The sequence below is a fragment of the Bombina bombina genome, chromosome 2 (assembly GCF_027579735.1).
Source record: "Bombina bombina isolate aBomBom1 chromosome 2, aBomBom1.pri, whole genome shotgun sequence".
Lineage (NCBI taxonomy): Eukaryota > Metazoa > Chordata > Amphibia > Anura > Bombinatoridae > Bombina > Bombina bombina.
This window is the reverse complement of record NC_069500.1, coordinates 43,661,420-43,674,262: the sequence shown is the minus strand read 5'-3', so window position 1 is coordinate 43,674,262 and position 12,843 is coordinate 43,661,420. Positions and strand designations below refer to the sequence as shown.

At 36.9% G+C, this 12,843-nt stretch overlaps 1 protein-coding gene across 1 annotated transcript in view; it reads left to right on the top strand.

Annotated features, from left to right (window-relative positions):
* CELF4 (CUGBP Elav-like family member 4) overlaps positions 1 to 12,843 on the top strand; it is a 1,552,143-nt gene that overhangs the window by 1,319,906 nt on the left and 219,394 nt on the right. Inside the window, 1 exon segment of the mRNA XM_053701051.1 lies at positions 5,671 to 5,750. Within this exon segment, the coding sequence (XP_053557026.1) occupies positions 5,671 to 5,750 (80 nt within the window).

Sequence of the window (12,843 nt, the reverse complement as noted above, 5' to 3'; positions counted from 1 at the left end):
GGGGTTAATAATATTTAACTAGTGTTTGCGAGGCGGGAGTGAGGCGGTTTAGGGGTTAATATGTTTATTCTAGTGGCGGCGATGTCCGGAGCAGCAGACATGATACACTGTAGCCATCATAAATCTGCCCCTATATCTGAAACTGTGTAACATAATAATCTTTTTTGTTTTTAAAATATTTGAAAGTAAAAATAATAATAATAATAAAAATGTATCATTAATAACACTAACACTTACACTGCTTGGCATACAGGCCTGGGTTTTAAACCAATAACAATCAGCAGCAGGGGTGTGTTTTGGCATCAGCCAACTAGCTTTTTGAGAGGAGCTACATTTTGAGGTTGTTTCTATAGCAACATTTTGAGGGTATATTTATGGTATGAAGCATCCACACTCCTTGCTTCCCAAATAATGTGTGTATTCAATTTAGAAGAAGCCAAAATCTATTTATCTGGGGCACCAAACGGATACTGTAGCCCCATCCACTACTGGTTGATAGCCACTGTACTATAGCTCAGAAACTGTTAATACAATTTACAGGAGCCCGGAGAGCCAGGGGAAATAAATATTTATAGTATACACAGAGGCCAATACTACATATCAGGCAGACAGCCTTCTGCAGTGATGGATGCCTGTGATTTAGGGGTAAACTACCTGCTAGTCCTTATCCCTCATAAATGAGCACTTAATGAGCTTTTTGGAAAGCTGACTACCCCCCCCCCCCCGGCTGACAAATATGCTGGGAACACATTTTTATGCAGTGCAGTGCAGGCCTCACCAGCAGCCAGTGGGTTAAGCAAACGAACATTGCAGATTTTTAATCATTTTAATTACTTGGACCACAGTTTCTTAGACAGATATTTACTGATTCTTAGAAAGGTCACAGTCTCTCTAAATCAATACATCTTAATCACTACATCCATATCACTTTGCCTAAGTCCCTGCATGCAAATATGGTACCATAAAGATAAATACAATAAGCTTTGCCCATATAACTAGCAGTACATAAATATTAGTCAGGCTGCAGAGTTCTGCAGTAACTGGAGCTAACTCACACAGCTCTGGTCACAATTACATAGCAAAAAGGTAGCAAGGAAAATTGTCTCCAGTACAGAGTGGGGTAGATTATAGGATAAATGTGTGTGTGTATGTGCTTGTGTGTTTGTGCATCTGCACGTGTGTGTGTGTGTGTGTATGTGAGTGTATGTAAGTGTGTGTGCGTATGTGCTTGTGTGTTTGTGCATCTGTGTGTGTGTATGTGAGTGTATGTAAGTGTGTGTGTGTATGTGCTTGTGTGTTTGTGCATCTGTATGTGTGTATGTGAGTGTATGTAAGTGTGTGTGTGTGTATGTGCTTGTGTTTGTGCATCTGTGTGTGTGTATGTGAGTGTATGTAAGTGTGTGTGTGTGTATGTGCTTGTGTGTTTGTGCATCTGTGTGTGTGTATGTGAGTGTATGTAAGTGTGTGTGTGTATGTGTTTGTGTGTTTGTGCATCTGTGTGTGTGTATGTGAGTGTATGTAAGTGTGTGTGTGTATGTGCTTGTGTTTTTTTGCATCTGTGTGTGTGTGTGTGTGAGTGTATGTAAGTGTGTGTGCATATTCATGTGAGTGTATATGTGAGTGGGTTTTTGTGCGTATGTCTGTGTATGTGAGTATGTGCAAGTGCACATGTGTATTTATGTGAGTGTATGTGTGTGTGCTCTTGAATGACCATATCTGTGTATATCTATAATGTGAATTTCTCTGTGTGTGTATGTGTTTGTATGTGTGTACTAATGGGGTCATCTTCAGACATCCCATTTCAGGGAGGTGGCTTCACCCTCTACTGCGCTACCCCCTCCCAGTTATATATTGGACACCTTGAAACCGTCACATTTAAAAAAGTAGCTTTATTGCACAACCACATACAACAAACCTTTTTTCCAGTGATCGTACGCTTGTTAAATGCTTAAATATTTTAGAATACGAAGTTTAATTACGTGCAGTAAATAAGGTAGTATTTGTGTTTTATTTTATTAAAATCAGTGGGGGGGTTTTGGTTACTGATGCATACTTTGAGGGTTCTATAACGTATTAGCGACTAAAGGCATTCCTTAAAGAAATACTTTGGGCCACATTTGATCATGGAACTTGGCGTTTCAGGGAGATTGCATTCCATTGGCTGGCCTCAGGGAGCCGCTATTACAACCAGGGAGACTCCCTAAACTTCAGGGAGAGTTGGGATGTCTGCATCTTTGTGGGTGTCTATAACTGTAAATTGTTGTATGAATTTCTGTCTGTGTGTCACAAAGTGTGTATATGTGTATATTTACGTGCTGTGTGTGTATATTTGTGTGTGTGTATATTTGTGTGTGTGTATATTTGTGTGTGTGTGTATATTTGTGTGTGTGTATATTTGTGTGTGTATATATTTGTGTGTGTGTATATTTGTGTGTGTGTATATTTGTGTGTGTATATATTTGTGTGTGTGTATATTTGTGTGTGTGTATATTTGTGTGTGTGTATATTTGTGTGTGTGTGTGTATATTTGTGTGTGTATATATTTGTGTGTGTGTATATTTGTGTGTGTCTGCATGTAAATATCTATTTGCGTTTATAAGTAAATTATATAATGGGGATCCCCCAAGCGCCTACCGAACTGGAGGCAGAAAGGGATAGTAAGGTATATTCAGGTATATAGAGGTAGATAAAATGTTAGATATTTAATACATAATCTAAAAACATAAATTATAACTCATGGATCCATGAAAAATAAAACAAATGGTAATACGCTCAAAATGGTAATAAAATCACATACAGATAAAAACAATAGATGGTCGCAGGTAAGTGGCCTAGCTCCTGCGCAGACCTGGGTACAAAGTGTGAGGGTACCAATGTGGTGAATACAAAAAATATATAAAAAATTGCAAAAATTACAAATATAGTAAGTATGAAAAATAACAGGTGTAAAATATAAAAGATAAATGGAACGAATAAGTCTCAATGTAAAACCTCAATGAAAATTAGTGTCAATAAATGTCAATTGAAAAATAAATGTCAGTTGAAAAATAATGTGAATTGCAATTCAGATCCAAACTTCAGGTGAAAATAGTGAAAGATAGTAAAAAATAGAAAAATGGTGAAAAAATGTTTTCGTGACAAAAATTAATGGTGAAAAATAAAGTAGAAATAGTCACCCAGACCTAAAAGGATATTCCTTTCAGGAATCCCATTTGTAGATATATCCTTGGGGTGTGGAAGGAACAGTGCCCACAAACGTGTGGAACAGGGAATCAGATATCGGTGTAGATGTCAGATTAACTCCAAAAACGATATCCACCTAAAAATATGTGAAAAAAGAAAAATATAGTGCAGATTGTCTCTCACAATATTACATATATGAAAATAGGCTTACCAATACTCAGTCGACGCGTTTCGGCCCTAGTATAGGCCTTTATGTGTGTATATTTGTGTGTGTGTGTATATTTGTGTGTGTCTGCATGTAAATATCTATTTGCGTTTATAAGTAAATTATGTGACTATGTATGTATACATGATGTGATTATAAGTATAGATATTTCTGTGTGTGAGCATCTGTATGCGTATGTACTGTATATATACGTGCTTGTTTCTATAACTGCGTTTATTTCTATGTTCGTGTGCACATATAAATGTAGCGAAACTGGACTATTTGTATAATGAAATACATATATATTTTTTTACACTAGAATGTCCCTTTAAAATACATGAGACTTTTTGAGACTACGTATGCTAATTAGATTGCATTTTTATAACCAAGGATTAATATCTGCCTGTCTCTTCTCCCTCTCCCCTGTCTCTCTCAGTCTCCTCTCTCTTTTCTCTATCTTTCTCTCCATGAAGGCATAAAGGTTTAAGAGCATGTATGTATCTTGTGCGTTATTTGCCTGCGACAGAGTGTTTAGCAATATTATACAAGCAACCTGTAGAGGGAGATATAGCTGCAGCAGGCAGTGCTGAGTGAGAGCAGGGAACACCCACAGCTCTATCATCATTCACTACTACTGCACACACTGGCGCTGATTTAACAAGCTGTCAATTGGCCCCAATGCAGCTGTTTTGCCGGAAACCGCAGTTAAGAAGCAGCAGTCTTAAGACCGCTGCTCCTTAACTCGTACACCTCCTCTGAGGCTGCGGACATCAATCATATACGATCGTGTTGATTGACACCCCTGCTAGCGGCCGATTGGCAGTGAATGTGCAGGGGGCGGCATTGCACAAGCAGTTCACGGACAAACACTGTCGGACAAACACTTGAAAAATCGTCCCCATTGTTTGGATGTCTCCAAATACAGATAAACTCTCCGTTTTTAGTCAGCCTGCCTTATTTATTAAACAGTGCTTCTAGCTATAGAGAATTAATTTTGTTTAATATGGTTTTCTACCATAGAGTGGCTTAATTCCCTTTATTACCCATTCCACAGTTTTGCATAACCAAAACAGTTATAATAATACACGTTTTACCTCTGTAATTACCGTGTATCTAAGCTTCTGCTGACTGCCCCTTTATTTCAGTTCTTTTGATAGACTGTTATTTTACCCAATCAGTGCTCCCTCCTAGGTCACTTCACATGCATGAGAGCTCAATGTTATTTATATGAAACACATGAACTAATGCCCTCTAGTGGTCAAAATGCATTCATATTAGATCGTCAAGGTCTAAGAAATTAGCATATAAACCTCCTAGGTTTAGCTTTCAACTAAGAATACCAAGAGAACAAAGCAAAATTGGTGATACAAGTAAATTTGGAAGTTGTTTAAAATATCATGCCCTATTTAAATCATGAAAGGTTTTTTGGGACTTGACTGTCCCTTTAAGGTCACTAGACAGGTTGATTTTTTATTTCATTTTTAATTGTATGTTTCATCTTGACTACACTGTTTACTTTACAATGTTCATAAATATGTAACTATTCACAATAAAAAACATATAGATATATAAAAACTCACACATGAACATTTGCATAGACTTAAAGGGACAATCTACACCAGAATTGTTATTGTTTTAAAAGATAAATAATCCCTTTATTACACATTCCCCAGTTTTGCATTACTAACACTGTTATATTAATACACTTTTTACCTCTGTGATTACCTTGTACTGTATCTATGCCTCTTTAGACTGACCCAATGTTTCTGTTATTTTGACAGACTTGCATTTTAGTCAATCAGTGTTTATTCATAAATAACTCTATGTGAGTAAGCACTTTAGTTAGCTATAACACACATAAACTAGCGCCATCTAGCTGTGAAAAACTGTCAAAATGCACTGAGATAAGATGCGGCCTTCAAGGGCTTAGAAATTAGCATATAAGTCTACCTAGGTTTAGCTTTCAACAAAGAATACCAAGAGGCCTAAGCGAATTTGATGAAAAAGTAAAATGGAATGTAGTTTAAAATTGCACTCCCTATCTGAATAATGAAAGTTGAATGTTGATTAGACTGTCTCTTTAAGTTGCAATGCATAGATATTCAAAGACATTGGCTAACCAGTATCCATGTCTCTGCTCTTTAGCACCAATATCTGTTGAGATACCAGTTTTAGCATTCGCCATGGTCTCCGCTTCAGTGCAGTAGAAATGTACTACTTATAAGTGGATAAAGTTTATGACACTCTTTGTATAACACGACTGTCGTCTCTTTCTCTTGCAGGGTGTGCGTTTGTGAAATATTCGTCACATGCGGAAGCACAAGCCGCTATTAATGCCTTGCATGGAAGTCAAACAATGCCGGTATGTAGCAGAGACTTACAAAACTTATCTGCACTGTAGTACAATGTGTTTCTAGTTCAACTTGATTGATCCTTTTTTAGTATGTTTTTGTATTTTAAAATAATTATGTTGACTTGGTATGCAAACTTTTTTTTTCTTTCTGGCTTATTATTCTTTTTTTCTAGAATGTCATTTAGTGGCTTCATTTTATAAAGGGACAAAAATGTTTATTGTTTACATTTTATAATATAAGTTTTTGAAATGTATGTTTGCATACGTTCTTACTGTTTAAGTGGAAATACATTATCTGAGGCTATTATTGAAACAATTATTCTGTTTTTGATAATTCTATTATCTCTTTTAAAATAATTTTCAATTACAAATATATATTTTTTTCTGTACTTAGTTACTAACTATAATTAGGACTAAATTATTTTACTAAAGTTATCAGATTAAATCAGAGAAAATATAGACTATAAAGGGATATGAAACCCAATTTTTTTATTTCCTAATTCTAATAGTTCACCTGGTTAACTCTAAATGGAGCCACCAATCATCAAGCGCTACCCAAGTACTGAACCAAAAATGGTCCGGCTCCTAAGTTTACATTCCTGCTTTTCCCAAAAAAGATACCAAGAGAATGAAGGAAAATTGATAGTAGGAGTAAATTAGCAAGGTTGCTTAAAAGTGTATGCTCTGTCTAAATCATGAAAGAAAAGAAAAAATGGTTTTATATCCTTTTAAACTGCTGGGTACAACTGTCCTAGAATGGTTACTATTCACTTGTTATTCCATTTCATTCTGTTCCTGTAGATCTTTTCATATCCGTTCTCCTGCTTTAATAGGTGCCAGATACTGAGGCTCCGCCTCTTTGTACTTTGGCAGCCATCTTGGAGCGCTGACAAAAGCGGTGCACACTCACAGATCAGTATTATTGCCTATTTCTACAGCTGTATAATTTGCTTCATGTTAGGGTGTATGATACAAAACAAGAGCTGTACATTTTTGCAGTAGCTACATTGCCCAATCTTATTATTGAGTGCTTGTCCAAATATATTTTGTGTAACTGTAATGTAAATGCAAAAATGTAAAGCTCATATGATTTATTATGCACATTAACCTGAAGCTCATTATACAGTTGTAAAAAATAGGCAATATTACTGATCTGTGAATGTGCACAGCTTCTGTCACAGCCTGTGAGAATACCTAAGTTCCAAGATGGCTGCCCCAGTACAAAGAGGCGGAGCTTCAGTATGGGGCATCTTTAAGCTATTAAAACAGGAGAACTGATTTGTAAAGAGCTGCAGGAACAGGATGGAATGCAATAACACAGTGAGTAGTTGATATTCTTATGTAGCTGTGCACAGCAGTTTAATGTCCCTTTAAAGGGACAGCAAAGTAAAAAATAAACTATTTAGCAATTTTAAACAACATTCCAGTTTACTTCTGTTATCACATTTGCTTTGTTCTCTTGGTATCCTTTGTTGAAATGTCTACCTATGTAGACTCAGGAGCAGCAATGCACTACTGGGAGCTAGCAGCTCCACATATCTGCCTCTTGTCATTGGGTAATCAAAATGTGTTCAGCTAACTTCCCAGTAGTTTATTTCTGCTCCTTCAGCAAAGGATACCAAGATATTTGATAAAAGAATAAACTGGGAAGTTGTTTAAAACTGTACACCCTAGCTGAGTCATGAAAAAGGGGGTTTTGTGTCCCTTTAACCTACCCTCATTTGTTTCCTACACGATATTGTCCTATAAGTAGAGAATCTTGGGATTGACTGATTTAAACAAAATGTAAGGATATTTAAAGGGATATGAAACCCCCCAAAAAATGATTTTGTTATTTAGACAGAACAGACCATTTAAAAAAAAAGAAAGTTTCCAATTTACCTCTATTATCAAATTTGCTTTGTTCCCATGATGCTCTTTGTTGAAGAGATACCTTAGTAGTCATCTGGTGAACTACATGGCAGGAAATAATGCTGCCATATTGTGCTCTTGCAAATGGATAACATTCTTGCAAAACTGCTGCCATATTGTGCTCCAGAATTGGTCTGGCTCCAAAACATGTGTCCCTGCTTCTCAACAAAAGATACCGAGAGAATGAAGACAATTTGGTGATAGAAGTCAATTTGAAAGTTGTTTAAAATTGTATGTTCTATCTGAATCATGAAATAATTATTTTGGGTTCCATCTCCCTTTGATAGAAAAGAAATGCCATATACTGTATCTGTAGCTAGGCATTTTACTGCTTATACAATAGAAGGATATACTTATATACGCACCACATATCTTATGTTCATAGATGACTTTGGGAATCAGTATAGTTTGAACTTTATTTCTCAGTGTGTGTTATGTATTTAGGTGTATGCCTGAGTCTTTATTGGTGGCCATTTGCGTATGTGTGGGTTTTTTGTTTTTCAAATTTTTTATTGAGGAAAAAAAATAAAATCATACAAAATATCCACATACATAGGACCCCACCCCGTGGGGGCAAATTACAGAAATAAACAATACTCTCAGACAATACACATATTACATCTATAATATGAGTCATAAACAGTAGCTCACATTTCAATAACTATAAGTAGGAATGGGCTGAGAGCCCAAAATAATACTAGCAGTGTTATATCTTATCTATATGATTAATAGGCATATTAACTGACCTCAATTTTGTCAATTTTTGACATATAGGACCTGTTTCTGGTCCCCATAGCAATAACTTTCCATATATATGAAAAACAGTAACTATCATAGTGCCGCCCATATAGCATGGACTATAAGAATTAAGGATATGCAAAATAATGCTACACTCTTCTGAGGCCTAAAATATAAAAATGTCATAAGATCTCTATTAGGTCTATTAGGCATCATCAAAACAACTTAAACTTAACTATAGGATACCTTTTCAATACGTATAGTTTGTATAACTATCAAGAATTGGGAAAAGGGAACTAACCTGGTAGGAACAGGACACACCAATCTGTTTTCATGGAGATATCGGGGAAGGATCTTTAGGAATCTGTATTCCACTTGTTTATATAAGTAAACAAAAATTTAGGAGGGGGGGCCGAATTTCGATTTAAAGGAGCCGCTTAAATATATTAGGGCAAAAAAACTGGTAAAATGGAATGAGGAGCAAAACAGTTAGAATTCTCTCCAATCTCTAGGTACCTTTTAACACTTTAAGTAAGTAGAACAATCATATCAAAATATTACAACCATGCTTGTGGAATAACTTGGGGACCTAGCAGTGATTTGGTGGCTTAATAGATGTAGTTTATAAGACTTCCTATCTAAATTGAAACTAACTTTAGCTAATCTAGCACTCCCCTCCAGTGGATAGTATGAGAATCTTTAGTTTGTCTTTCTCTACAATAATTTATAGTCTCCATATTACAATGAAGAAATCAATTTGGACAATACATTAACTGTATGTTGTTGAGAAAAGTTTTTACTGTCTAATGACATCCACTAAATAAAGACATAGGGTGCTCAATTCAGGTTTATGAAAAACCTAGAGGTAGATCTTGAACAGGGAATAAGTCATCTAGTGGTTAATCTTAAAACTCCCACCATGTGTGTGGGATAAATCGTACTATAAGGTCTTTGCTATAGAAGGCTCTATCTCCCTACCTCTAAGTATGAAACAGATATGAGCAGCAGCTTAGAAACCACATACATGTGACAGTAATGAGATTATTTCCAACGCAATTTAGCAATGAGATAAGATAAAACTTAAACTTAAAATGGCACAAACTTTGCAGATAAATCAATCTAAAATCAAAATGTAAAAATATTGAGCTGCAAAAATAAGCTTGTAGTAAGCTGGTAGTAATTGCGTCTTGTAACGCATCTAAAATAGCAATCTGACATACAGCTAGGAGCCTACTTAGCTCAGCTGTTACCTTCGCAAGTAATGCCATGCTTTGTCACTCAGCCCACACGGTATATCAAGGATCCAAGAAAAAAAGAATGGTCATTCTGTACCACAACGCAAAAAGTGTGTCCTTTGCTAAATAGCAACTTTTCTTAAATCGATGGTTTGAAACAGTAGTAGTATCTGTGTACTTCTATCCTTAAACAGCAACTAGGGGGGGGGGGGTAGATAAGGGTCCAGGCCGCAATAAGGCCTCCGCATAGTTGCCAACATTTCAAAAAAAATTCCAGGGACACTGCAGCAGAGCAAGCAAGCGGGTTACTGGAGTATTGACGACCTACTGTTCAACTGCTCCGCCCACTCAGTCCTGCAATCAAAACACACCCATTTGATAGTAATAGTATAATTTAGACTTATCCATAGTTTATTATACAGATTACAGCACCAAGCTCTTACACCTACCCAGTCTCTGGAACACATTCTGGGCATATGGTTATTTTTACAACACAGCATCAAAATTAGAATGACAAATAATATGTGAACCCATTCAACAATAATAACAATATTCCATTAGGAATGAATTATATTTAAATAATACACTATATCTATTTATCATCTATCTATCTATCTATCTATCTATCTATATATGTGTATATGTGTGTGTGTATATATATATATATATATATATATATATGTATATAAATAAATAAATATATATATATATATATATATATACACAAACAACAAATGTTGTGCAAAAGAGATTTTCAGGGACATTTCCAGGGACAAAAAAAATCCAGGGACATACAACAAAATCCAGGGACTGTCCCTGGAAATCAGGGACTGTTTGCAACTATGCCTCCGCTGTGCACCTCCTCTAGTATGGTCTGCTGGGCTGGACTGTTGTGAAAGAAAGATAGATAGATCTGATCCTCAAGTGTTCAAGTGTACAATCTCACTCAGAGTAGCTGTAAATTATACGTTAGCAAGGCAACAAACAGCAGTGTTTGTTTTTTATGTGTGTGTATATGTGTGAGCATGTGTGTTTGTGTTTATGTGTTTGTATATTTGAGTGTGTGTTTATGTGTGTACATGTGTTCTTGAGTATATTTTTGTGTATGTATGTGTTGGTGTGTCTATACATACAGTATGTGTGTGTATGTGTTTGTCTTATTTTGTATATATTGTGTGTGTTTGCCTCTGTGAGTTTATGTGTGTGTGTATTTTTTTATGTGTGAATGTGTGTGCTTGTGTGTATGTGTATATATATATATATATATATATATATATATATATACCGTATTGTCCCGAGTATAGGCCGCACTTTTTTCCCCTAATGCAAGCCTTTAAATTAGGGATGCGGCCTATACTCGGGGTGTTACACAATTTGAAGCAGTTGGCTCTTTCCAGAGTATCCCGTCTGCCCGCCCCCCACTGTGATGTCACACACACACGGAACTTGGATGTACACACGCCGGCGCGCTGTAGGGATCCCTCACCGTCTCATCTTCACCACTGCTCGGAGCGCTTATGAATGCCGTGAGTGAGGTATTCGAGTCTTGAATGTCATAAGGTGGGTCCCCAAGATCAACACTTGTATTACCAGCGTGTGACTAGGTGTGTGTAACTCGTGATTTTTGCATCAGTGTTGGATGTGGATTACATTGTGAGGATTTTTGCAGGGGGCAGAGTGAAAGGAGAGTGTGCCTCACAGGGAAACTTTGCGGAGGATTTCTTTCAATAACAGTGACGGTAGATTGTATAACTACACATGTACGGTATACCAGTATTTTTATGATCACTGAAATGGCCCTTATTAAGGATTAATACGGTAATACCGGTAAAACAAAATACAGTAAAAATAAAATCAAATACCGTAAAGTCAAGTCCCCAAGTACTGGTAAATGATTCTTTATTCCATGGTACGTTAAAAAACAGGATAAAAAAGGAATACTGGTTTAAAAAACGTCTTCCGTTTTTTTGTATCCTGTTTTTTTCAAGCACCATGGAATAAAGAATAATTTTTACAGTATACTGTATTCTATTTTGAGTTTCTTCTTCTTCTTTTTTTTACCAGAGTGGATATTGGCAGCCTGTGTACTGTAATTTCTTTAAAATGGCACCAAACTTTAAGGGTGCGGCTTATAATCAGGTGCGGCCTATACTCTGGACAATACGGTATATATAAAATGTATGTGTGAATGTGTGTGTGCATGTACATATGTGTGTGCATAGTATGCATAATTTATGTGTGAATATGTGTGTGTATATATTTTAGTTGAGAATATGGCATCTAGTTATCAAGCTGTCTACTTACCTGCATTCGCCGGCCCAATATGCTCGCCTAAGCTCGCCTTACATCGCCGCCGCGGACCTGAATCCGTTCACCAAAGTTATCAAGAAAGCTGTCAAGAAGCCGCGCACCAAGTACAGTGCGATGAGCAGCGGACTGTTGTTAACTGACAGTCATCGATCTTGCTGCTCATCGGCTTATTCGCAGCTTTCTTGCTAGCCTGTCACTAAGCACCCACACTATACTATACTGTTTTTCCCCCTAAACCGCCGCTCCCTGAGCCCCCCGCACCTAAATAAACATATTACCCCCTAAAACGCCGCTCCTGGACCCTGCCGCAACTATAATAAAGTTATTAACCCCTAAACCGCTGCTCCTGGACCCTGCCGCCACTATAATAAATATATGAACCCCTAAACCGCCTCTCCCGGTCCCCGCCGCCACCTACATTATACCTATTAACCCCTAATCTGCCGCCCCCTATACCGCTGCCACCTACATAAAGTTATTAACCCCCTATCCTGCCGATCCCGGACCCCGCCACAAATAAATTAATTGTTTAACCCCTAAACCGCCGCACCCGGAGCCCTCCACCACCTACATTACATTTATTAACCCCTATCCTGCCCCCCCTACACCGCCGCCACCTACAGTACATTTATTAACCCCTAATCTACCCCACCTACACCGCCGCCACTATATTAAATGAATTAACCCCAAAACCTAAGTCTAACTCTAACCCTAACACCCCCCCTAACTTAAATATTATTTAAATTAATCTAAATAAATATTGATATAATTAACTACATTATTCCTATTTAAACTAAATACTTACCTATAAAATAAACACTATAACGGCTAGATTTAGAGTTTTGTCGGTAAGGACCCGCGTAGCTAACGCTGGCTTTTTTCTGGCCGCACCATAAAAATAACTCTGG